Genomic DNA, 25,408 nt, shown 5'->3' with positions numbered 1-25,408 from the left:
CGCTGCTCAAAATTCCTTTTCTGCACACTGAGAAGAAATAAGTGGAAGAAAAAATCCCTGTGTTGTCTAAACCTCCCCTCATACCCCTGACACAGGAATGGCTGGAGGCTGAAGAGGGAATATGATGGCCCAGAGTGACAAGCCCAGGAATCCTGGCATTCTAGTTGACTCTGGTCCCACCTACTGCCAGGCACGCCCATCTGTGTTTGTGGGCCCCAGGGTGAGTGCCTGTGGGTCTGGCATCAAGGGGTCTGGTGAGGAAGGCAAGAGTCCAAGGCTTGGAGCCAAACAGTTTGGGCTCACACACTGGCACAGTCCCGCACTACAGTGTGACCTCTGGCAAATCACTCTGCCTCTCTGAGCATGTTCACCCTCCCGGCATCCATCCCAGAGTTGTGTTGTGGAGAACACAGGAGCTGTTACATGTGAAGAGGAAAGCGCAGGACCTGGCACGTGCTAAGTATCTATAAATGTTGCAGTGGGTATTATTATAAAGCGCAAGTCCCTCATTTCCCCGAGATGCTCTCTGCATCTGAGTGGGCCAGGGTGGCTGTGGGAGTGGGTTATGTCAGGCAGGATGACGTTCTGACCCACTTCTGGGTCAGCGGGCCAGGGCTTGAAGCTCCATGCCGATGCCTGCATTTGCAAGGGTGTGCATGTGTTTGGGAGGAGGAAAGGGTGTGCACTGGGTGTGCATGTGTGCAAAGGTGTGCATATGCTTGTGTGCATGCACCAAAGGCTGCCCCCATCCCAGGCATTCCCAGGGCAAATGCATACTTGCAGGTACCAGTGCAGTCTCCCTGTAGTGATTCAGGAGGCCCTGCTGTTCACTGTTACTATGGAAACAATGAGGCAATCCTCAGCCTCCAGGAGATCCTAAGGTGCCAGGAATGAGAGCTGGCCTGGTCTTCCCCGGGAGGGAGACAAATTGGGAGCACAGGGTTCCTGGCATAGGGCAACCTCGGCCTCTGGGGTGGGGTTCTGGAACTCTGGGTACCCCTGGACCCTCTGGGAAGTCTCCTCACTCCTCCAAGGAAGCCTGGCCCACTGGAAAGAGCTCAGAGGCAGAGCTAGGTTCTAGTTTGCCTCTGGCTCTAACCCCATGCATAGTCTCAGGGAGGTAACGGGTGCCAGCGGCAGTCTAGAGCTGGGGTGTGACCTTTCCTCTCACTAGGGCACCTGCCGGCAAGGCTGTGTGAATGTGTATCCTGGAGCCCGGAAGTGTCACGGAGCAGCCTCCTTCATGTGCACTACCCTCCACAGTGTCTGGTAGGTTCCCACAGCAGCTCTGCAAGGGAGGCCGGGCTCAGCTACATGCACAGTCCCTCCGCTCCCAGAGCCACACCACACGGGTGGCTGGAAATTCCCACCACTTTTCTGGGTTATCAGGAGCAGGCTGGGAGGAGAATCCCCCAGGGCTATAGGCACTGAATGCAGCGTTCAGCCTGGACCACCCAAGCAGAGCTGGGCCGCTGGAAGGCTTCTGGGAGGCAGATCCCAGTTTAGGGGGCACTTTAAAAAATTTTTATTTCACTTATTTATTTAGAGACAGGGTCTCGCTCACTGCAACCTCCACTTCCTGGGCTCAACAATCCTCTTGACTCAGCCTCCTGATTACACACCCAGCTAATTAAAAAAATTTTTTTTGTGGAGATGAGGTCTTACCATGTTGCCCAGGCTGGTCTCAAACTCCTGGACTCCAGCAATCCTCCTGCCTTGGCCTCCCCAAGTGCTGGGATTACAGGCATGAGCCACCATGCCCACCAGGAAGTTTCTTTTTTTTTTTTTGAGATGGAATTTCGCTCTGTCACCCAGGCTGGAGTGCAGTGGTGCAATCTCGGCTCACTGCAAGCTCCGCCTCCCAGGTTCACGCCATTCTCCTGCCTCAGCCTCTTGAGTAGCTGGGACTACAGGCGCCCGCCACCAGGCCTGGCTAATTTTTTGTATTTTTAATAGAGATGGGGTTTCACCGTGTTAGCCAGGACGGTCTTGATCGCCTGACCTCATGATCCGCCCGCCTTGGCCTCCCAAAGTGCTGGGATTACAGGTGTGAGCCACTGCGCCCCACCCCAGAAAGTTTCTTTTAAAATCTTAATTTTGGGCTGGGCTTGGTGGCTCACGCCTGTAATCCCAACACTTTGGGAGGCCAAGGCGGGTGGATCATGAGGTCAGGCGATCGAGACCAGCCTGGCCATCACAGTGAAACCCCGTCTCTATTAAAAATACAAAAAATTGGCCGGGCACGGTGGCTCAAGCCTGTAATCCCAGCACTCTGGGAGGCCGAGGCGGGCGGATCACGAGGTCAGGAGATCGAGACCATCCTGGCTAACACGGTGAAACCCCGTCTCTACTAAAAAAAATACAAAAAACTAGCCGGGCGAGGTGGCGGGCGCCTGTAGTCCCAGCTATTCGGGAGGCTGAGGCAGGAGAATGGCGTAAACCCGGGAGGCGGAGCTTGCAGTGAGCTGAGATCCGGCCACTGCACTCCAGCCCGGGCGACAGAGCGAGACTCCGTCTCAAAAAAAAAAAAAAAATACAAAAAATTAGGCCAGGCATGTGGCTCACACCTATAATCCCAGCACTTTGGGAGGCTGAGGCGGGCGGATCACCTGAGGTCAGGAGTTCGACACCAGCCTGACCAACATGGAGAAACACTGTCTCTACTCAAAGTACAAAATTAGCCGGGCATGGTGGCGCATGCCTGTAATCCCAGATAATCAGGAGGCTGAGGCAGGAGAATCGCTTGAACCTGGGAGGCATAGGTTGCAGTGAGCCGAGACCACACCATCTCCAGCCTGGGCAACAAGAGCAAAACTCCGTCTCAACAAACAAACAAAAACCAAAAAGCCAGGCATGGTGGCGCATGCCTATAATCCCAGCTATTTGGGAGGCTGAGGCAGGAGAATCACTTGAATCTGGGAGGCTGAGGTTGCAGCGAGCTGAGATCGCGTCACTGGGCTCCAGCCCGGGCAACAGTGCCAGACTCCGTGCCAAAAAAAAAAAAAAAAAATTGGCCGGGTGCAGTGGCTCACGCCTGTAATCCCAGCACTTTGGGAGGCCGAGGTGGGTGGATCACGAGGTTAGGAGATCGAGACCATCCTGGCTAACACGGTGAAACCCTGTCTCTATTAAAAAAAAAAAAAAAAATTATCCGGGCGTGATGGCGGGTGCCTGTAGTCCCAGTTACTCAGGAGACGGAGGCAGGAGAATGGCGTGAACCCGGGAGGCAGAGCTTGCAGAGAGCTAGATCAAGCCACTGCACTCCAGCCTGGGCCACAGAGCGAGACTCTATCTCAATAAAAAAAAAAAAAAAAAATCTTAATTTTGACTCAAGTCTCAAATATCCTCCATGTCCAGGTTTTAATACATTCAGACAGAAGGGAATATAAAGTTGCAAGTGAAGACTCAGCCTCCTGCCCTCCGCTCCACTTCCAAGAAGTGACTGGTCCCTTTGCCATAACCCAGGAATGACTTTCAAATGGTCCCGTCCAAGCTAGACCAAGAGAAGTGGCAGGATTGAGTTCCCCAGCAATGGAATTGTGGAAGAAAGATCTCAATGTTTTGATTACAGAGGCTCTGAAGGGGCCAGTTCTGATTGAGGGGAGCAGAAACAGGGCAGGCCTGGCTGGGTGATCTCAGGCAAGTCACTGTCCCTCTCTGGTCAACACCTGAGGCCCTTCCAGCTATGAGCTGCTTTCACCAGCAAAAGGAAAAGCGATTACTCTCCTGGGCAAGTGTGGCCTGGATGTGACCCCAGACGCTGGCATTACTTCACCCATCCACCAAAGCCAACTCCCATATGGGAGAGATTAGGGTTGGGAGACGGTCGTGTGGGGAAGATCCTGGTCATCTGGGGCAGGGGTTGCTGGGCTGGTGGGACATTATTAGGGGAAAGGAAGATGGAGGGAGAAGAGCTGGGGTGGGAGGTGAGAGTTCAGGCTTGTCTCAGAGAGTCTCTGGTAGGCAGCAGGGAGCCATGGAAGGTTATTAAGCAGGGAGGAAGGTAATCAGATTTAGAGAAACTGATCAGAGCAGGGAAGCTGTGGGAAGGCCAGAGCCGTAATACTGGGCAGATATGACCAGGAAGTGAGTGGCACTGGGGAGAAGAGGGCAGGTCTGAGACCTCCTCTGCCACAGTGGAAGAAAGCAGGTGTAGGAGTGAGGAAGAGGGAGGGGTCCCAGATGGGGTGGGGCCTCGGCCTCCTTTGGTGGGTGGAGGGCGCCCAAGGGCAGGACGGGCTGAGGGAGAAGGTGATGGGGTGACCATTGGCAGGCTTACATCAGGGTGTCTGCGGGCTTCTGGCAGCAAGTCCCGGACGTGGCTGGAAAGGCAGGTTTTACAGAAAATGGACCAGAGGGGTTGTTTTTGCCAACTTTCCCCAAAAGAAAAAAGGCCATGCCAGGATTTGAACCTGGATCTGTCACCCCAGGAAATCTGTACTCTCATATTGAGGAACCAGCTAAGATGCAGCACTTTCTCTATCTCTTGGGCTCCCTGACACTGGACTTGGCATGCAGCTCAGTGCTTTTACCCAGGAGTCGGGGCTCTTCTTGGGGACCCATCGCAGCCATCTCCATCTTGCAGAGCTCAGCAGTCTCAGGGGTTCTGCCAGCAGGATCTTCAAGCCCAAACTTCTGTTTGGAGAAGGACCATCTCAAGCAGCCCCAGCCTTCCTGGTCTCCCAACACCAGGGGTTGCCTAGAAGCCACGCGGAGCCCTGTGAGTACTGACAGCCAACATTAGCTGGGTACTGACTGGGCGCAGGCGCTACGCCAAGCACCTCGCAGCTCCCTCCCTCTTAATCCTCACAGCAGCCCTTCCAGTGCTATTATTATTGTTTCCATTTACAGACCAGGGAACCAACTGAAGCTTCCAGAGGTCAAGGGCCTTGTCCCGCTCCACCGTGGGGCGGGTAACGCTGCTGTGTGACCTGGGCCCCACATATAAAGTGAGGGACTTTGCTTGAGGGCCCCCAGAACCTCATACCCCATCCCTGACTTTGGGTCTGCAGTTCCAGCTCCCAGGACTTTCCCACCCCTTGCCCCAGCATGCTGTTCCTCAGGGCCCAGCTCCCTTGAGAACAGCCAGGCCCACCCCCTCCCCCTCCCGGGCTGTGCTCCTGGCAGCTCTGCCACCCTAGGCTCTGGTCCGGGGGTGGTCCCTGGCAGAGAGGGGGCCGGGCCGAAGATGGGATGCTGGGGCTGAGATGCGGGGTATTCAGAGACCCCCAGGCCCCCACCTCAGAGTCCACTGTGCTCTAGGCTGGGGTGGGCAGGGCCTTTTGGAAAGGGGTGGCTTGGGGTTTTAATCACTTTTTCAATGTTTGTTTGTGTAATTCAGCCCCGAAATGCTTTTCCCTCCATCTGTCCCACCATCTGCTCCCGTCAGGATTTTCCAAACCGTTTGGGACCAAAGAGGCAACAAGGTGGGGGTTGGGGGGCAGGGGTTAGGGTGGCTGGGCATCTGAGGGGGCTGGGGAGGGGCCACCTTCACCCACTTCATTGAGAGGTTTCCAGAGAGGGCCTGGGCTCCTGAGTCACACAGAACTGGGTTCAATTTTTTCTTTTTTTAAAGACAGGGTCTTGCTTTGTTGCCCAGGCTGGAGTGCAGTGGTGCAATCACAGCTCAAATTCCTCAAAATTCCTGGGCTCAAGCAATCCTCCCACCTCAGCCTCCCAAGTAGCTCAGACTACAGGTGCCTGCCACCATGCCCAACTAATTTTGCATTTTTGTGTGTGTGTGTGTTTTTATTTTTATTTTTTTTGAGACAGCGTCTCGCTCTGTCGCCCAGGCTGGAGTGCAGTGGCCGGATCTCAGCTCACTGCAAGCTCTGCCTCCTGGGTTTACGCCATTCTCCTGCCTCAGCCTCCCGAGTAGCTGGGACTACAGGTGCCCGCCACCTCGCCCGGCTAGTTTTTTGTATTTTTTTTTAGTAGAGACGGGGTTTCACCGTGTTAGCCAGGATGGTCTCGATCTCCTGACCTCATGATCCGCCCGTCTTGGCCTCCCAAAGTGCTGGGATTACAGGCTTGAGCCACCGCGCCCGGCCTTTTTTTTTTTTTTTTTGAGAAGGAGTCTCGCTCTGTCACCCAGGCTGGAGTGCGGTGGCGTGATCTCGGCTCACTTCAAGCTCTGCCTCCCGGGTTCACACCATTCTCCTGCCTCAGCCTCCTGAGTAGCTGGGACTACAGGTGCCCACCACCACGCCCGGCTAATTTTTTTGTATTTTTAGTAGAGACGGGGTCTCACCATGTTAGCCAGGATGATCTCAATCTCCTGACCTTGTGATCTGCCCGCCTCGGCTTCCCAAAGTGCTGGGATTACAGGTGTGAGCCACGGCGCCCGGCCAATTTTTGCATTTTTTGTAGTGACGGGATCTCGCTACATTGCCCAGGCTGACGTCAAACTTCTGGCCTTAAGTGATCCTCCCTCCTCAGCCTCCCAAAATGCTGGGGGTACAGATGTGAACCACCACACCTGGCCAGAACTGGGTTCAAATTCTGACACTGTTGCTTTCTTGCTGTGTTACCTCAGACAGGTGACTTTACTTCTCTGAGCCCCAGTTTTCCTATCTGTAAAATGGCAGTTAACATTATTGATTCCTGGGGATCATTGCAGATCCAGTGAGGTGACGTGTGCAGAGCGCTCTGCACACTGTAGGCGCTTGAGATATTGCGTCTGTCTCTCTGGTATCCCAGGAGCAGTTCTGTCCCTCCCTTGTTAGTGGTAGAGGAGGGTAGTCAGCCCTGATTTATGTGCCCCTCTCCTCCCTCCTCAGATGCTGGGAAAGTCCCCTCCCCTGGAACTTGCTCGCCCTTCCATGGACCTGCTACTGCCTGGCTCTCTCAATTACCTGCCTCTGCTTCTACCCCACCCCTGCCTCTCCCTCCTCCTGGGTGCCTCAGTCTGAGGTGGGAGGGACTAAGTATCACCAGCAGGGACACCGCCCCACACACAAGAGGCTTCCAGGGTCAGGAGGCCTCATCCATTCATGCTTACATCACCCGTCTGATCTCTCTGCTCAGAAAGGGGAAGAGACTTGCTCCAGGTTGTCCAGAGCGAGGGACCCAGGGCTGCTGCCTGGCTGCCTCTCGGCCCCCCTTTTCATGGCCATATCTTAGGGCACTAGGGCTTGGACCAAGTGCCGTGTTGTGCAGTGTGGGGAGCCCTGAACCTTTTTTGGCTGTTGGGGGGTGGCCTTCCAATGCTTCTTGGTCCCCCTGGAAGGTGCAGGTGGCTGATGGGAAGTAGCAGCAGAATCCACTAGGGTCCACACTCTGCCTCCAGAACCACCCTACACAGTCTAGGCACAGGGAAAGACAAAGGCAGGAGGGGGCTCGTGGGGAGGCGAGACATGGCCTTGCCTTCCAAAACCCCTATCTACCCGGGAGACAGAATGTAGACTGGGGGTCCTGAAGGCAGGGCACCAGAGTCACCCTCAAAGAAGAAAGGTGGTTGGTGGTGGGGGTGCTGGTGGTGGGAAGAAGTCAGCCCCTGAGGGGGTGAGCCTACAGGAGACTGAGATGGGAAAGTGGGGAGAAGGCAGAGAGGAAGCTGAGCAGCCCAAGATGGGGATAAAACGAGTCCCCCAAGGTTAAAGAGGAGGATCCAGACCACTCAGGAGAGAGAGGAAGGGGTGATTGGGGAGGGGGTGAGGCAGGGCAGGACAGTCTCCCTGACCCCAGCACAGCTGGCCCCCCAGGCCTGGTGGGGAAACAGGAGGGAGCTTGCCACTGGAGGGCCCTGGGGTGGGGGCTGAGCAGAGAGTCTCTCCCAGCCCCCAGGTCCTCACGCAGGAGGCAGCTGGGAACCACCCACGCTCATCTGGCGTCTCTCACGCCTCCACTGGGGGTCCCAACATCAGAGCCAAGGCACACAGTGGAGCCGGTGTTCCGGAGAGCCCAGCTGTCCCCACCCCACCCCAGCCTGGCTCCTCAGTTCCTCCAGCTGAGACCTCCCCGCCTGCCTCCAAGCAGGAGGGACTAAGGCTAGACTCTGAGGACTTGAGAGGCTTGGTGTGGGAGCCTGGAGGCGGAGCCCTGGGGAGCCAGAAGGGGCTGAGCTGCCGATACTGAAGAAACTCCGGGCTGGGAAGGGCCCTCCGGGCAGATGGCTAATGCTGCCAGCTTTACCTGCAAAGTAAATCCAGAAACCAGACTCACTCCGGCCATCTCTCAACCTGAAATGGCCCCTGCTCCCACCTTGCCCCCAACTCCTCAAAGTCTGTTCTTGACATAATAGCCCAAGGAAGCTGACCACATAGAGGTCACACCCTCTCACTCTGCTCAAAGCCCCCACGACTTCCCATCTCATCTGGAATAAAAAGCCTAAAGTCATTATCATAGACCCCTAGGCTCTAGATGGCCCCAATGGCAGTTACCATTCTAACTGCCACACCCCAATCCCAACGTTTAAAAACACATGTCTAATATCAACATGAATATTGTGTCCATTGTTTTTGTCTGCGTCTGTAGTCCCATTACCTAGATAGAACAATGCTGGCTGCAGAACTAGTGTTTTATACGTATTTGTGGAATGAATGGATGAGGGTGCACACATTGGAAAAATTATTTGAACCCTCTGGGCCCATTTCTTCATGGGGACAATAAGGACCAACCTCTAGAAATGGAAAAAGGACAAAATCTCAGTCCAGCATGCGGAGATTGTTGCTGAGGCTGGGGGCAGGAGGAGCTGGGCTGGGGGTCATCGACTCTGGAGAGGAGCTGTGCGCTCGGCAGGCAGTGGGCAGGTGCCACAGGATCCCCAGGCAGAAGATGTTCTGCTCTCCTGTCATGGCCTGCACAGTCAGAGGCTGGGGAGGGAGGAAGGGAGGGGGTTTCCTTGATTGGAGGGGGGAGTGGGAGGAGCAGCTGATACCAAAGTTGGGAGGTGGGATTAATTCTGAGAGGGGGTCGGGGTGAGGTCTGGAGTCGTCCAAGGTGGAGGTGGGGAAGGGGGCGTGTCTGACCCCCTACCCCGTGTCTGGGGGCGTGTCTGGCCCTCCACCCCGAAGACCTCAGTAGCTGGAGGAATGGGCGCTCCACCCTTCCCGAAGAGCTCCCAGCTCCGTTAGTTGAGAGTTGAGGCGCAGGAGCGGGGAGGGTGCCCAGGGTGCCGATTCGGCCCTCGAAGCGACGTGCGGCTCAGAGCCCAGGTGGGCATCGGGAAGGAAGCGGGGGCGGAGTGGCCGGGGATCGCCCCCGGCTCAGTAGAGAGGCCTCTTGGCACTACCCTGTCCCTCCATTCCGGCCACCAGAGCTGAGGTGCCGAGGAGAGGGGCGCCGTGGTCCTCCTCCCCGGGTAGGCTGCTCCCTCGAGGGGGGCCGGGGAACCGAGGGCGTCCCCTTCTCTCTCCGGGGCGGGGGTGGCGGAGCCTAGCGCGCCGCTCCCCCACCCCCAGGGCTGGCGGGGACCCCCCTCAGGGGAGGGGCTCCGGGTGAGCGCTGCGGGGCGTCTCCCTCGCAGTCCCGCCCGCCCCTCCGGCCGCCCCTGCCGCGCGCGCCGCAGCAGCGCCGCCTTCCCTGCGCAGTCGGTGTCTCCGCGTCGCTGGGTGAGTGGGGGCAGCTCCAGCCGGGGCCAGGGGATGAGGGCAGGGGGTTCCCGGAGCCGGGGGCCCACGTCCAGGGCTTCCCAACACCGCCGCTCCCGGGCTTCCCGGGAATCCTTGTCCCGGGGTGGCGGGGGGCGCAGGGGACCGGGGAGCGCGTGGTGCTCTCCAGGGTCCTGAACGCCGAGTGGCCAGCCCCGAGGAGCCGCGTTCGACCGCCCGGGAGCGCCCCCTCCAGGAGGGGCCACGCGCCGGGCGCTGTCCTAGTGCTGAGCGGATGGAGGCGGGGGCTGGGGGCCAGAGCTGAGGGAGGTTTGGAGCTGGTCCCCGGGGCTGGCTTCTCAGGTCGAGCTGAGGGGGGTCTTCCCATATGGGAGACTTGAGGTCTTTGCGGACAGCTGAATCTTCTTCCAACCGGGGGGGGGCAACTCCGAGAGTGGCAGGGCGGAGGGGGCACTGGAGGAGCTCTCCTGCTCTGCGCATCTCTCTGCCCCCACCCCGGTGACCCAGTTCCTTGGACCTTGAGGAGGGCAGTGAGGGACATGCCCCAGCCCTTCTCATTTCCTCAGCCCTTTCCCACTCGCTTGTCTGGTGGGTCCTTAGCCTGGGCCATAGAGGCTGGTCTAGAAAGGAGGGGGACCAACTTACAGAAACATGCATGTGACACACCGCCTAGGACACACACAGGTCCTCCAAATGACCACACGGGCTCATTCCCTCACGCTGTGACGGGTGCATACCTGATCACATGCACATCTGAGGCACATGCAGGGACATAGATGGAAAGACACGGCAGGCGAATGCAATACAAAAACCAGCGGCACACATTATGCATGAGCATATGCACTCATAACACACCCATTCACATGTGTGCAGAGCTTCATGCACATGTATGCACAAATAATCCCCTCCTTGCCCCAAGTGGGTGGGGGTCACCTGCACACACCCCTACATTCCTGTGCAGAACTGGCTGGCTGTTTCCTCTTCATTGCCTTCTACTCAGTCTCCACAATCTAACCTGCACTCAGGGGGCCTTTCAGGACTAGATGAAAGGTAAGTGTTGGGGAGGCTTGGATGGGCTTGGGGGGGGTCTCCTTGGAAAAGGGGCCCCCAGCAGGTCTGGGAAGGTTTGCAGTTCCCTCTCCTGGGACCTGGCAGCACCCCTGGGAAAACTGAAGGAAAACAAAGAAAAATGGCAAGGGTGCCTGAAGGTCCCACGTGCAGCTGGCCATGTGAGAGGTGTCGGCATGCGAGTTGGCGTGTGATGGCATGTGTGAGACATGTGGGGTCGTGGGCTGGTGTGTCTTGATGCACAGGGTATGGGAGTTGTGCGTGGTGCCATGTGTCGATTCGTGTGAGTTGCGGAGCAGAGGGAATGTCGTCATGTGTGGAGGCATGCTGACCCATGGGTGGGCGTGGGCTGGTACGTGAGTGGCATGGGATCCAGGGTGTGGATCTGGTGAGCTATGAAGCATATAGTTATCGGTATATGTTTGTTTGCACAGTTTTTGCATGAGTTTTGTGGCACCTGGGTATATGTAAGTCATTTTTATTTATTTAACACTTATCTAGCACTTATCTGTGCAGCCATGGTTCTAAGTGCTTCCCACTTATTAACTAATTTAATCCCCACAACTATCCTCTTAGGTAAGTACTGTTATTACCCCACTTTAAAGATGAGGCAGAGAGAGTTTAAGGAACTTGCCCAAGGTCACGTAGCTGGTAAGAGGAGGAGCTGGGATTCAAACCTAGGTGATCTGACTCTGGAGCCCACAGTAACACCTCCCTCTGCTGCCTCTTGTTGGGCACACCTGTCAGAGGGAGAACAGGGCAGTGTCTGGGCTGCGGATATGTTTTGTGCTGAACAGGCACATATGAGGCAATGAGAAGGCAGTGGGTAGGACGGAGGAGGATCAGAAGGTTTTTCTGCACCTCTGTGGGCAACTCTAGGAGTCAGCCTCATCATGCCATGGCTGTGTGACCTGAAGCAGCCACCTCACATCTGTAAGTCTGCCTTCTCATCTGTAAAATGGGGAAAGTCCCCGTACCACCTGTCGTGAGGGTGAAATGGTGTGCATTTGTGAAGGCTTAGTGGCTGGCACCGAGAAGGGCCTCAGTAAATGTGAACCCCCCCTTCCCTTCCTCCCTCTCCCAGGAAAGTGTATGATCCAGGGAGATGGTGTGGAGCATGGCACAGATACAGGATGCCTGGGTCTAGACTGTGTGACCTTGGGCCAGTTCCTCTCTTTCCCTGGGTCAAACGAGAGGTGGGGATGGCTGTCGGCAGGGGGAGCCATCTGGAGCAGTGTCTAGTATCCAGGAGGGCCTGATCACTCCTCTCTGCCCTTGACCCCCTTGGGGACCCAGGTGGGACTTGGCTCGGCGGCCATGGGCAAGCAGAACAGCAAGCTGCGGCCCGAGATGTTGCAGGACCTGCGGGAGAACACGGAGTTCTCAGAGCTGGAGCTGCAGGAGTGGTACAAGGGCTTCCTCAAGGACTGCCCCACAGGAATCCTCAACGTGGACGAGTTCAAGAAGATCTACGCCAACTTCTTTCCCTATGGTGACGCCTCCAAGTTTGCCGAGCACGTCTTCCGCACCTTTGACACCAACAGCGATGGCACCATAGACTTTCGGGAGTTCATCATTGCGCTGAGCGTGACCTCACGCGGCCGCCTGGAGCAGAAGCTCATGTGGGCCTTCAGCATGTATGACCTGGACGGCAATGGCTACATCAGCCGGGAGGAGATGCTGGAGATCGTGCAGGTGGGCCCCTGGGCCCCTCAGAATGCCAGGCACAGGGCCCGGCAGCTTGCACCCACCACCCCTTTTGATCCTCTCAGCAGGCCTTGTAGGCAAGTGGTGGCAGGGGCTATTCTTGCAATCCCATTTAAAAAATTGTTTATTAGAAAATATTTCCCATTTAAAGAAAAGTTGAGAAAACTCCCCTATACCCTCTACCCAGATTCGCCAATTAACATTTTGCCACAGTTGCTTCATCATTATCTGTGTGCGTGTGCATGTGTGCACACTAGTGTGTAACATTTCTTGTTGTTCTGAACATTGGCCCTTTACCCCGGATACATTAGGATATATTTCCTAAAAATAAGGACATTCTCTTACATAACCCATAATATGATTACCAAAGCCAGGATATTTAACATAGAAACAATGCTATTATCTAATCTACCAACCATATTCCAATTTTGCCAACTGTCTCCATAATGTTCTTTATAGCATTTTTGGCCCTGACCTGGGGTCATGCATTGCATCTAGTTCTCATGTCTCTTTAGCCCCCTTTAATCTGGAACAGCTCCTCATCCTTTCTTTATGAGTTGACATTTCTGCAGAGCACAGTCCAGTTATGTCTAATTGATCTTCATTTACACCAAAGGAAACAGATGCTCAGAGAGATAAAGGCACTTGCTTGAGGCCACACAGCCTGTGTGAGAGGGCCATCTGGCACTACTGTCCACATTCCATCTGGATACCCAGCTATCTTCTAATTGATTGAGGGCCCACTATGAGCTTAGCATTGAGTGAGGTGCTTATGAGCTCAGTGCATGCTTACAACAACCCCATGAGGCTCGGAGAGGTGAAGTGATATACCCAAAGTCACCCAGCAAATAAGTGGAGACAAGCTCTGGCTGGCCACTACTCAGAGCTGTCTACTGAGAGGGCTCTGGACTCATAGCCAGGAGGTCTAGCTTCCAATTCTGGACGTGGCCTTCACTCTTAGGCTGCTCATCTGTATGGTGATACTGACTTCACAAGGACATTTAAGGACCAGATATAAAAGCCCTTTGTTAGTACAAGTTTAAGTGTGCTACATGTTAGCTTTATTTCAGAAACCTCCCAGAGCACCCATCCCCTCAGACCAGCCTTGAAGATGGCCAGGGCTCTGGTTCTATTTTACCAGTCCACTTCCTTGCCTGCCTTTTTCCTAAGCCTTTATGGGTTTTTTCACCTGTAAAGTGCGGGTGTTAAGCCCCTGCCTCACAAGGCTATTGCAGGGATAGAGTGAGATAAGGACTCGAGCGGAGGGCTTGGCATATAATTGGTACTTGGTAGACATTAGCAATTGTCTGTTATTATTTTCTCCTCTGTACATCCTCTGCTCTAGCCAGAAGGGCCTTTTCAGCATCTTTGAAATGTGCCCTGACTAATCCTGTCACGCAGCTTTGCACAAGCTCTAGCCCCCTTTCCTTCTGCATCTCTGAATCCTTTCCCTTCTGGTTCCTCAGCTCCATAGACTGCTGCCCCAGCCACTGCTGGACTCTTGACTTTGGCTTCTCCTTTTGCTAAGGTCTGGGCCTGCTCTCTAGGTGGAGATGTGATGCCCTCCCCATACCTATGGCTAGAAGGGGGAAAGCCTTAATGTTTGCCATGGACTCCTGTGGGTCAGACATTTGACTCTTTAGTTGCTCGATGGTAGGGGGATCTGGGGGTTCTGAGGGTAGGGTCAGGTGGCCAGGATGGTGAAGGATCACCCAGACATGGACAGCAGCTGGGTATTGACCAATCTGGAGGGACATTTGCATTTTACCACTTAGTGTGTTGCACTGGTATGTACTGGTAAACCCCAGTCCTGCTGGAGTACCATGCCCAGGGCATCAGTCAAGCTAGACCCATTCCCTGGGCATCCTCAGGACCCCTTTCTGGTGGCTTCTGCTATCCAGGCCCTGGCTTCTTTTCTGGCGGCCCAGTGGCCCCAGATGGTTGGTACCCACAGAGCTCTGCAAGCCCCAGTACCTGATTAATGACAAGTCGGCTCCCATGAAACCATGAGTGAGCAGCAATTCCAGACAATTAGTTAGCAGGCCCAGGAGAAGGCTGTCACAGAGGTAGTGGTCACTGGCCCAGTTCTTCTCAAGACACAGCCCTGTGCCAGCTAGTGGACACACTGGAGAGGAAGAGACTGCGCCTCTTGGGGCTCCCACTCTGGTGGGGGAGACAGATGTGTAGGTCACACTGACAAGCTCAGTGACAGGGGTTTAAAGGTGTCATCTGGGAGCCAGAGGACTGAGTGGCAGGGAAGACTTGAGGATGTAGAGGATGAATAATGACTGTAATATAAGCTATTTACTGACCACCCACTCTAGCCAGCCACAGTTCCTCACACATAATCTCATTTAATCTGAGGAAACTGAGGCTAACAGAAAAGTATGTGTCCAAGGCTACATAGTTAGTGAGTAGTGGAACCAGGACGCCACTCCAGGTCCATCTAACTTTAGAAGCTTGAAACTACCAGACCCCTCTATTCATGTGCTCATCAGACAGGTACTGATATCCGGTCACAACTGTGGCTACCATTCATTGAGCAGTTACTACAGACTGGGTCTAATGCTACAGGCCCTGCTGACTGTCACCACCCCACACTGCCCAAGCATCCCTCCAGCAGCTAAGAGGGAACAGGTACAAATTGAGTCTCCGCCATCAATTTCCTTTCTGAGCCACAGTTTCTTATCTGGAAAACAGGGATCATGATACCTGTTTTTCAGGGCTTGTGCGAGGTTTAGAAATAGTGCGTGTAAAGTGCCTGGCACAGAGCAGGTCTCTGATAAGTGGTAGTTAGTATTGTTATTCCAGGCAAAGACTGTAAATGCTGCAGAATCTGAAGGGTCAGGGGTGTTTGGCTCTTGGCAGGATCACCCAGCCAGGGGAGGCCTGATGGAGGAGGGTCAGCAGTGGACAGATTGTAAAGCATCTTAAATCCCAAAGGCCAAATGGTTTGAACTTGGAACAGAGGGCAGTGGGAAATGCCAATGGCTTTTAAATAGGGAAGTCCCTGCCTGGTGCCAGGTTCTGGGGATATGGACATTAGCTAGACGTCCACGTTTGCAGGAACATCCCTGCAAAGACATAATTTCTTCTGGAGAGATGTTTGCAAAGGAAAAGTCCACCGGGCTCTGGGCCCATATGCACCCTGACCTAGCCTGGGTTGGAGAAGACCTCGCTAAGAAAACAGCTTGTAAACTGAGTCCCAAGGAGGAGTGGGAGGCAGCAGAAGGAGCTGGGTGCAAGGCGAGCCTAAGGGGAGCCCTGTGTGTGACGGGAGTGAGGGGGTGGTGTGCGGGCTGGGGACGTAACAGTGGAGATCTGTGTTTGGAAAGAGCTTTCAGAGGCAGCATAGGGGACAGACCCGAGGGACAGGCTGGAAGAGACCAGTGCGGAGGCTGAAGCTGGATCTGAGACAGCAGAAGTTTATGGGATGGGAGAAGGGAGGCTTCTTGGAGGAAGTGTCGGTCGGGTAAAGCTGGAAGATTGGGGAGACAGGTTCGGTCCTTGAGCTCCGGGGCACTGTGACCCAGGCTACAGGCCAAGCCCTACGTGCGTGCTCTGTACATTTAGCGCAAGAACTCTCTTTCATGTCACCTCGGGAGCTACTGCACGTGGCGGCTGCCGCCCTCTGCCCAGCCCAGCCAAGCCTGGCGGTCCCTGCCTGCTGCAGATGCATATTTGCATTCATTTGCATACTGTTCCCCGCCCCTCTGGCCCTCCAGCCCGCGCCGCGCCCCCTGCCGGCCGCAGACCGCCCGGCAGCGCAGTGACGCCCCCTTGGCCCGGCGCCCCCTTTCGACCACCGAGCGCCGGCCGCCCTGGGCCCGGGTGCCAGCCCGGTACTTACCACCGACTCGCGTCCCGGGCACGCGCTCGTAAGCCCGCCGCTCCAGGCCCTCCACTGTAGGGCCCCGGTGTCCTCCAACATCTCTCCTGACCCCCTACGCCCCCAAATTCCCGGCGCCCGCTCGGAGCTTTCACCTGCGGCGTCTTTGCGCCTTTCCCACCCAGCTCTCCAAGGGAGCGCGGCAGGGCCCGCCCGATAGCCCCCTCTTCTGGGAAGCCTTCCCAGACACGCCTTCCCGAAGCCCCCGGCTCCCCACGCCTCCGTAATTCCCCACTCCACCTTGCCCAGGCGGGGGCAGCAAACGTCAGCGAGCCCGGGGGCGCCTCTGAATCTTGCGGGTGGGGGCTCGGGCAGCCTCCTCTCACTCCCCACCTCCCCTCCCGCCCCCAGGCCATTTACAAGATGGTTTCGTCCGTGATGAAGATGCCGGAGGACGAGTCGACCCCGGAAAAGAGGACTGAGAAAATCTTCCGCCAAATGGACACAAACAACGACGGTGAGGGGCAGGGGCGGGACGGGGTGGACGGGGTGGACGGGGCGGGCGCCTCTCCCTCCCTCCCTTTCCGCTCCGCCTCCCCTCACTTGGCTGCCGCCTCCTCCCCCATCACCGCTCCCCTCGCCCTGCAGGCAAGCTGTCCCTGGAGGAGTTCATCCGCGGAGCCAAAAGCGACCCGTCCATCGTGCGCCTGCTGCAGTGCGACCCCAGCAGCGCCTCCCAGTTCTGAGAGGAGCCAGTTCCCCCTTCCTCCCTCCCTTCACCGTCTCCCTCCCGGCTCTTAGCTTCCTCTCCCTTGTGTGTATTCTGGCTGGGGGCCAGATTGGGGAAGCCCTTCTCCCCGGGTCTGCTCTGTGGGGGGCTTCCGGAAAAGGGAACCCTGCGGTACCCCCAGGCCAAAGCAAGTAAGCAGTTAGCACCCCCCAATCCCAGAGGCAACAATAGAGACACAGGCTGGGTTGGTCTGCCCCTCAGTCAGGTCCCCTTACCCACCCACCAGCCCCGAGGCCAGACACCTCTCCCAAAGGGGCAGTCTCCCCGTCTTGCAGATCTCAGCTTGGGGGGTGGGGGGAGTCATGCCCAGGGGAGGAGCCTTTTTATCTGGAGGGGAGAGAAGGATTCTAGGGGTGTGGAGTTGGAGAAAGAGGGTTCCTTGAGCCACCCTTCCCACCCTAGCCCTTGCTGGTCCCCAGGCCAAGCCACCAAGTGAAACCTTCCAGGATACTAGCCCCGCCAGCTGTGGGTCCCAGAAAGCCCGCCTGCCTTTTAGCACTTGGATACACACAGACCCACGGAGCTCCTGTGTTTTGCCTCTCACACACATACAGGCCCACAGACAGATGGGCAGATGCACCCAGAGCCCCATGCACAGCGTCCTACGTGAGAAAGAGACACGGCCCCCTGGCTGAGCCCCTGTCCTCCCCTCTGTCCCCCCATTCGCCCCCCCCCCCCGCATGCAGCCAAATGGAGCATCTCTGTTCTTTTTAATAATTTCAGAATAAAGTCTCATTTCAGTGCAGTGGGCTGGATGGTGGGGGAAGGGGTTGAAAGCCCCACTTGGGTCCCCGAGGGTCCATTGAGCCCTCTCAGGCCAGCTCCAGGAATCCTGGCCTGGTCACAGAGCAGAGTTGCTTGCAGGGTCCTAGTGGCCATGGGGCCTGGGCAGGACATCATCTCTCAGAGCGTCAGAGGCTCAGAGCTGGTGCAGCTCAGCAGGTCACGGCCCTCCACCAGCTCTGGGTTCTCCCGCATCTGCAGAGACACAGGAGACTGCCAAACCCACTGGTTCTCAGCCTGGGTCTCCCCTTCCAGGACATCCAGGAAATGGAAGGAGGGGAGGGCTGGAAGGATCTCTGGGGGCAAAGGGGCATCACTACCCACTCCACTGCAAGAGCCAGGCTAGACCCTTGGAATGCCCCCAGTGTGAGCCCAGACACCCCTGCCCCTCCCTCAAGACTCATCCTGGGCCCTAGGAGAGCCAGGTGTCAGCCGTGTGACTCTGCTGGGAGATCTCACCTCTCTGAGCCTCCAAGCCTCCCCCTTTGCTCCTGGGAAGAAAACTTTTGCCCCATTTCTCAAGGTGGGGGCCCCTACATAGGGGTGGGGCAGAGCAGCTTGGGTACCCTGGCAGGGGATCCCAGGAAATTCGGGGAGTCAGGGCTGTGGAGGGAACTTACCACGTGGTGGCTGCTTTTCCCCCACCAGGGCCTCAGCTCCAGCAACTGGTGGGTGAGCTGAGCGCAGCGCACAGCAAACACATTCTCCACCACGCAGAGCACTAGGGCAATGCCCCAGAGGCACAGGCTGGAGCTCTGTGGGGCACGGGGCAGAGATGGCTGGCTGGAGTTGGGGGTGGAGGGTGGACTCCAAGAACCTTTCCCACCCCTGCGAGGGCCTGGTGCCCCACCTCAGGCCTAGATACTCACATAAATGCGTGTGGGGTCGAAGGGACAGTCAGGTGCGAGGGCCAGTAGTTCAGAGCTCCCAAAAGTGCAGGCAGCCAGCAGTGCCTTGCCCTGGGTGGCAAAGGTCACGGCGATGGAGGCCAAGAGGCCAAGGGCACAGGTCAGAGAGAGGAGAGCACAGGCCACGCTCGAGCTAAACACTGTCCAGCGCTGGATGGGGGAGGCTACTGGTCAACAGGTGTTGTGCTTGGCCCCCATGGGCAGCTCTGACCTCCCTGAGGGTCAGCCTTACCCCCTTCAAGGAGGCCAGGCCCTTGGTGGGTGGCTGCTGCCCCTACCCTTCCCTCAAAGCCCTATCCCAGGAGGCAACACGTACCAGGGGGGTGCTGGGGAGGTAGCGTGATAACACGATGGCTGCGATGCCTGAGGTGATGACCTGTAGGGAAGGCCCAAGTCAGCCTTGACTCCTTGGCTGGAGGAGCAGGGGCAGGGGATCAGGGCCACTCTGGGATAATGATCTCACCGGCGCCAACCATTGCCCTCCAGACTCCCCCACCCCTCACCCACTGCTTAGCCTGGGCTTCACATCTCCATCTGCCTCCTCATAGTCCAGCCTGACATGATGTTTCTAAAACTGTCACTCCCTCTCTACAACCTTCCACGAGTCCCCACTGCCTACGGCTGTGTCTCAAGCAGGTTCATGTATCCTGGGGCCACCAGGGCCTGCCAGGGTATGAATGGGACACACCTTTCTGGAATGGAAAAGATTGTGGAAGAAACTAACCCAGTTAGCAAGGAACTAAAATCAAAATTGTTACATTGAAACAAACCAAGACATGTTATAGAGTAGAATTTTAAATCCCTGGGGGTATTTTCAATGATTCCAGGTTCTCAGTGACTAGACCCCAGCCCCAACCCTGTTGGCTTCTCAGCCCCACCTGGGGTACCGTCCTCCCTCACTGCTCTGGATGTGGATGCCTATACACAGCCTGCTCAGGACGCTGCCCACGCACCCTCTCACCAGGAACACCCTTCCTGCTCCTCTGTCCCTGCGGATCCTGCAAGCCTTGCTCAGGTTTGCACACGTTTCCCTAACCAGCCTCGATGCCAAGGGGTGGGGCTACCCCACAGTTCAGCCCAACAGCCGCCCTCTGGATCTTTGGGGTCCACCCATCCAGTCTTCCTCCTGATGTTCCTCACTGGACCAGGCTTGGGCTGGACCCATCTGAGGCAGGTGGTATGACGGGGTCCTGGGTTCCAGGCCCAGCATGTCTTTAGTTTACATGAGAGCCACAACACAGTGCCTCAATCTCTGTGGGCTTAGCCCCGCTCTGCAGGATGAGCTGACAGAAAGGACACTGGCTTTGGTGTCAGACACAAATAGGTTCCAATCCGGGTTGACTTCTGTGTATCAGCAGGAAGTTGGGTGAATCCCTGAGTCTTGGTTTCCTCTTTTGTGAAATGGGGATAATAATGGCCCCCAGCTGCTGGGAGCAGTGAGGATTAACTAAGTGAGGGGAAGGCTGAAGTGGTCCAGCTCAAAGCCCATTCTGGTGGACCTCCTCACCCTGAGCCTACTGCCTTCCCTGAGTTCCTCACAACAGTATTAGTCAGAGGAACTCCAAGGACCCTGCACACATCCGCCCAGCCCAGCCCCGTCCCACCAACAGAGCCTCTCCTTCTTGCTGGGACCTATGACCCCCATTCTCCCAAGCCTTGAGGCCAGCAGGCTGTCTGAGCTTTATTTTGCAAGGGAGGAACAGGCCTAGAGAGAGAAGTAAGTCTCTCAGCCAGGAGGAGGCAGGGATGGAACTCAGACACTGATGTGCGGGAAGATCTTCCCCCGAGGCTGTGGCCACTTCTGCTGACCGGCAGGAAAGAGCTTTAGAAACTCGAGACTACCTGACCCCTCCATTCATGTACTAGTCAAACAGGTACTGATATCCAGTCACAACCATGGCTACCATTCACTGAGCAGTTGCTACAGACCAGGCCTAATGCTAAGCTCCTGCCAAATTGGTTTTCTCAGAATCTCCAGAACAGATCTTAGCCATTTCCACCTCCAGCCTTCCCGTCTCCCGTTCTCTGTACTTGGAATGCCATCTCAGCTTCCTTTCCTGCCTCTGCTAGCCTCAACATGCCACATACATAGGTTCTGGTCATGGCAGCCTGTCTGTGAACTCCTGCTCATCCATCAATACCCAGGTCAGAGGCCGGCACTCCGTGCAACCCTCCAGCACCCTCCCAAGCTCAACTCCTGCTCCTTTCTTCTGTCCAGTGGTGCTGTGGATATTTCTCGATGTAATAATCATCTTAGCTCACAGTAGTGGGCGCTAACAACATGCCAGACACTGTGCTAAGCACTTTCTGTGGATGACCTCATCAGTACCCATCAGGACCCTCAGAGGTAAACACTGTTACCATCTCCATTTTATAGATGAAGAAGTTGAGTGACTTGGGCAGTTGGTAAGTGGCAGACAAAGGGTTAGTCCTTGAGGTTCTCTGCTTACCACCACAGGCTCTGGGTGGGGACCTGTTGAAGACCCTTCAAGCCCCCTCCAGCCTCCTCCCACCAACCACCCTCCCAGCCTGGCCATACCACGATAGCACAAGTGACAGAGAGGATGTTGACCACGCAGTACTGCAGCGCCACAGCATCTTGGGGGGTGCCCACATAGCGCAGCACTGTGCCATGGAGCAGTGCGGCCGTGATGAAGCTCACGTGGCCCAGCACCACCAGCACCAGGCCTGTCTTCATCAGCACCTTCCGAAAGTCGCCCACACTCAGGCCTCCTGTCGGGGACAGCTATGTCAGGGCTGTGCGTGGGGCTTATCCTGCTGGGCAGAAGGGGAAGCCAAGGCCCTGGCCCTAATGATGGACACTGGGTTCTAAATGTATTTCTGGATGACTTGGAGCCAGTAACTTGTCTTCTCTGAGCCTTGGTCTCATCCATAAAAGGGGTTCAGGATGCCTTTGCGAGAATCCTCGGGACTCTGAGGCTGGACAGCATACAGGTGACTCTTAGCAGTAGCGCTTGTTAATGCTCAAGGTCATGAGTGGGGGGGCGCTAGCTCAGTTTTCTAGCTCTAGACTTCGAGATCCTTCCACTAAGCTCCCCATTCACTGATTCATGTGTTCATTACACATGTTCACAGAGTGTCTGCTCTGTGCCAGGCCCTGGGGTACCACAGTGAGCTCCACAGTCACTCTCCAGGCCACAAGGAGCCAGAGTTCATTGGGCAGGAACTGGGCCCTGCTTGGTACTCAGTTTGGTGGATAGGGCCTGGTACACAGCAGATGCTGACACCACTGCTGAACTGAACTGCCCAGAGCCAGGTGACTTGGGGCAGGGAACTCAAGGCTCTGAGTCTCCATATCCCCGTCTGCAAAATGGGAAGAAGAACCTTGCCTCTCAGTGGGTCCATGAGGAAGTGGATGGGAAATTGTGGCATACCCTGAGGGTACTGGGAAAAGCAAGCTCTCAGTGCAGGGGGAACTGGGCAGGATGGAGTGAGTAGGGGAAGCTGGGATCAAAAGAACATTGGGACTCATTCAGATGTTCTCAGTGGCCAAGTGGCTGCCCAGCCCTACCTGCACATGCTGGCTCCCAACCTGCTCTCTGAAATTTGCCCATAAGTCCTAGCTCTGCCCTCAAGGAGACACACCACACCAGCCCCCTGGCCCTGCCAGCCCCTCACTAGAGCCAGCTCTGAGACTTGAAGACTGTGGTTAGGCCCCAGAACTAAACATTCCCTTCTTTAGCTGCTTCTGATCGGATGTGACTGAGTCCTTTCCTAGACCTCCGTCTCCCCATCTGTGGTACAGCAGTTTGGTCATATTTAATATATGGGAGCTCTGCAGCTGGGGAAAAAAAAAAAAAAAGAGGCTAGGCACAGTGCTCATGCCTCTAATCCCAGCACTTTAGGAGGGCAAGGTGGGAGAATCACTTGAAGCCAGGAGTTCAAGACCAGTCTGATCAACATAGCAAGATCCCATCTTTACCAAAATGATAAAAATAAAAAATTAGCCAGGCATGGTGGTGCATGCCTCTAGCCCCAGTTATTCAGGAGGCTGAAGCAGAAGGATCTTTTGAGCCCAGGAGGTGGAGGCCACAGTGAGCTATAATCATGCCATTGCACTCACGCCTGGGCTATAGAGCCAGAGACCCCATCTAAAAAAAATGAAATCTCTACACTGGACGTTCTCTGGGATATCTGTCTGAAGCTGTGCCAAGAGACAGTCCTCAGGGAGCAGGAAGGGATGGGCTGTTCAGTCACAAACTTGCTGTGTGACCAGGCACCAGTCCCTCCCCTCTCTGGGCCCCAAGTTCCACATCTATAAAATGGGGAGGCATTGGTCCAGCCGGTCTCTGGGACCCCTGGAGCTTGCAGGACCCTCTGGAGCTGAACCAGGTCTAGGAGAAGCAGAGGGCAGATGATGGGCTGGACAGGCACCATGAGACTGGAATAGCATTGTGAAGATGGAATGCCAGCCAAGCAGGAAGGGGCACGGCAGCTTCAGTGCAGGAGCCTGACCCACCTCACCCCATCCACCCACCTACCTGGGAGCTCAGTGTCTACCTTCCAGCTCAGGGCTGGGCTCAATAACAAGGGCATCCCAGGACCAAGACTTTGGTCAAAGAGGAGGCATGGTGCCAGCATGGGGCTGTGCCTGGAGCACTGGACTGAGTCTGGAGCAGTCCTTGACTTTTTATTTATTTATTTATTTTTTATTTTATTTTATTTTATTTTTTTTTGAGACGGAGTCTCGCTCTGCCGCCCAGGCTGGAGTGCAGTGGCCGGATCTCAGCTCACTGCAAGCTCCGCCTCCCGGGTTCACGCCATTCTCCTGCCTCAGCCTCCCGAGTAGCTGGGACTACAGGTGCCGCCACCTCGCCCGGCTAGTTTTTTGTATTTTTAAAGTAGAGACGGGGTTTCACCGTGTCAGCCAGGATGGTCTCTCGATCTCCTGACCTCGTGATCCGCCCGTCTCGGCCTCCCAAAGTGCTGGGATTACAGGCTTGAGCCACCGCGCCCGGCCTTATTTTTTTTTTTTTGAGACGGAGTCTCACTCAGTCGCGCAGGCTGGAGTCCAATGGCGTGATCTCGGCTCACTGCAAGCTCCCCCTCCCGGGTTCATCCCATTCTCCTGCCTCAACCTCCCAAGTAGCTGGGACTACAGGTGCCTGCCACCATACCCGGCTAAATTTTTGTATTTTTAGTAGAGATGGGGTTTCACCATGTTAGCCAGGATGGTCTCGCTCTCTGACCTCGTGATCAGCCCCTCTCGGCCTCCCAAAGTGCTGAGATTACAAGCCTGAGCCACCGCACTGGGCTGACTTTTTAAATTAAATTAATTGAGACAGGGTCTCATTGTGTAGCCCAGGCTGGAGTGCACTGGCCTGATGGCGGCTCACTGAAACCTCCGCCTCCCGGGCTCAGGTGATCCTCCCACCTCAGCCTCCTGAGAAGGCGGGCTAATTTTTTTTTTTTCTTCTTTTTTAAAATTTTTTGTAGAGACGGATTTCACCATGTCGGCCAGACTAGTCTCTAACTCTTGGACTGAAGCGATCTGCCTGCCTCGGCCTCCCAAAGTGCTGCCTCCCAGATGAAGCCCAGCCGGCTTCATTTCTAACTTACCACTGTGGGAGCGCTAAGCAGCGCAGCCGGCAAGGTGCTAAGCGCTTTACTCTTAGAACCTGCCCTCATCCTCATAGTAGTCCTAGGAGGTGGGAACTACTGTCCCCCTCTTACAGACAAGGAAACTGAGGCTCACAAGGTCTCTCGGCTAGACAGCGGGGATGCCCCAGGACTCTGCTGCCCACGAGCGGCATCACCGCGCCCAGGCAGTGGAGGGAGGGGGCACATTAGTCCCGCTCCCTCGCTGCTGATCCTTTTTGCCCATGGCTTTCCTTTCTGGCCTCAGGAGAGTGGAGAGTATGTAAGACGGAGCCCCTTGCAAGGCTGGGGAAGCTGAGGCCTGGCCCCGGGGTCCCTTCTGGGTAAGTGTGGGGCTGCTCTCTACAGCGTCTCCTCTGCCGCCCACCCGGGGGTCCCCGAGGGCAGTCGTGCGCCTCGGCAGGAAAGGCAAGAAAGGGCGAGGGGAAGAGAAGCTACAGCCACATTGAGAAGACACCCGCAGCGCTCCTCCCTCCATTTCACTGCTGGGGAAACTGAGACCCAGAGAGGAAAGTGACCCGCCCCCGGCCGCGTAGTAAGTTAGAGGCGGAGCGGGCGCCCTGGCCCCCTGGGGACTCGGGCTCCAGGCTCAGTGCTCCGCTCCCGTGGGAGGGTTGGGGTGGTTCGGGGCCTCCCGCGCGCCCCCCGCCGCTCACCGAGGCGCAGACACATGTCGACTCCGCGCTGGTCCCGCCCCCGACTTCAGCGTGGCTCCCGAGGCTGCGGGCCGCGGAGGGGCCCCGCTCCCATCCCGCTGGCCCGTCGCCCGCGCGCCCCGCACCGCCGCGCTCGCCCACTTCCCGCCCGGAGCCCGGGGCTGGGCGGCGCCGGGCCGGCCTCCCTTCCCGTCACCCCCCGGGCCGCCCGGCCCCGCAGCGCCCCCGCGGCTCGTGCGCCTCCCGGCCGGTTGGACCGGCTGAGCAGCCCGTGGCCCGCCCGCTGAGTCAGGCGCCTCCCCGCCCGGCCCGCCCGGCGCCGGGCCGCCCGCCCTCTTAGCCCACCTGCGGCGGCGGGCCAGCTCTACAAAGGGAAACTGAGGCTCTGAGGAGCCGCCCGCCCGGGCCCGCGGGCAAGCTGGGGACTGCACGCGTAGCTGTGGTTACCGTGACCTGGGTGTGGCGCTTGGGCGGAAAGCCCCCGGGCCCAACGCTGG

General features: G+C 56.5%; 2 protein-coding genes across 3 annotated transcripts; one reads left to right on the top strand and one right to left on the bottom strand.

Moving 5' to 3' along the window:
• Positions 1–11,930: 11,930 nt before the first annotated feature.
• HPCA (hippocalcin) lies at positions 11,931–17,621 on the top strand (the record flags this gene model as incomplete). The annotated part of the gene is given in 3 exon segments (NM_001265742.1): positions 11,931–12,314; positions 16,567–16,672; positions 16,804–17,621. Coding segments are annotated over 3 exon segments (582 nt in total). The 3' UTR covers positions 16,902–17,621.
• Positions 17,622–17,638: 17 nt separating this feature from the next.
• Positions 17,639–25,089, bottom strand: TMEM54 (transmembrane protein 54). Of its 2 annotated transcripts, none has more exons than XM_015134604.3 (6): positions 24,912–25,089; positions 21,176–21,369; positions 18,953–19,012; positions 18,598–18,786; positions 18,349–18,483; positions 17,639–17,923 (listed from the first exon to the last, which is right to left on the bottom strand). In XM_015134604.3, exons 1-6 carry the CDS (start codon positions 24,925–24,927, stop codon positions 17,849–17,851), a joined length of 669 nt encoding a protein of 222 aa, XP_014990090.1. In that variant the 5' UTR covers positions 24,928–25,089; the 3' UTR covers positions 17,639–17,848. The 2 variants fall into 2 exon arrangements, with proteins under 2 accessions (XP_014990090.1, XP_077820714.1); XM_077964588.1 differs by having other exon boundaries at positions 18,598–18,687.
• Positions 25,090–25,408: the final 319 nt, after the last annotated feature.

This window comes from Macaca mulatta, chromosome 1, assembly GCF_049350105.2.
Source record: "Macaca mulatta isolate MMU2019108-1 chromosome 1, T2T-MMU8v2.0, whole genome shotgun sequence".
NCBI classification, from domain to species: Eukaryota; Metazoa; Chordata; class Mammalia; order Primates; family Cercopithecidae; genus Macaca; species Macaca mulatta.
The sequence above is the reverse complement of the archived record's forward strand: the minus strand, read 5'-3'. Positions and strand labels throughout refer to the sequence as shown.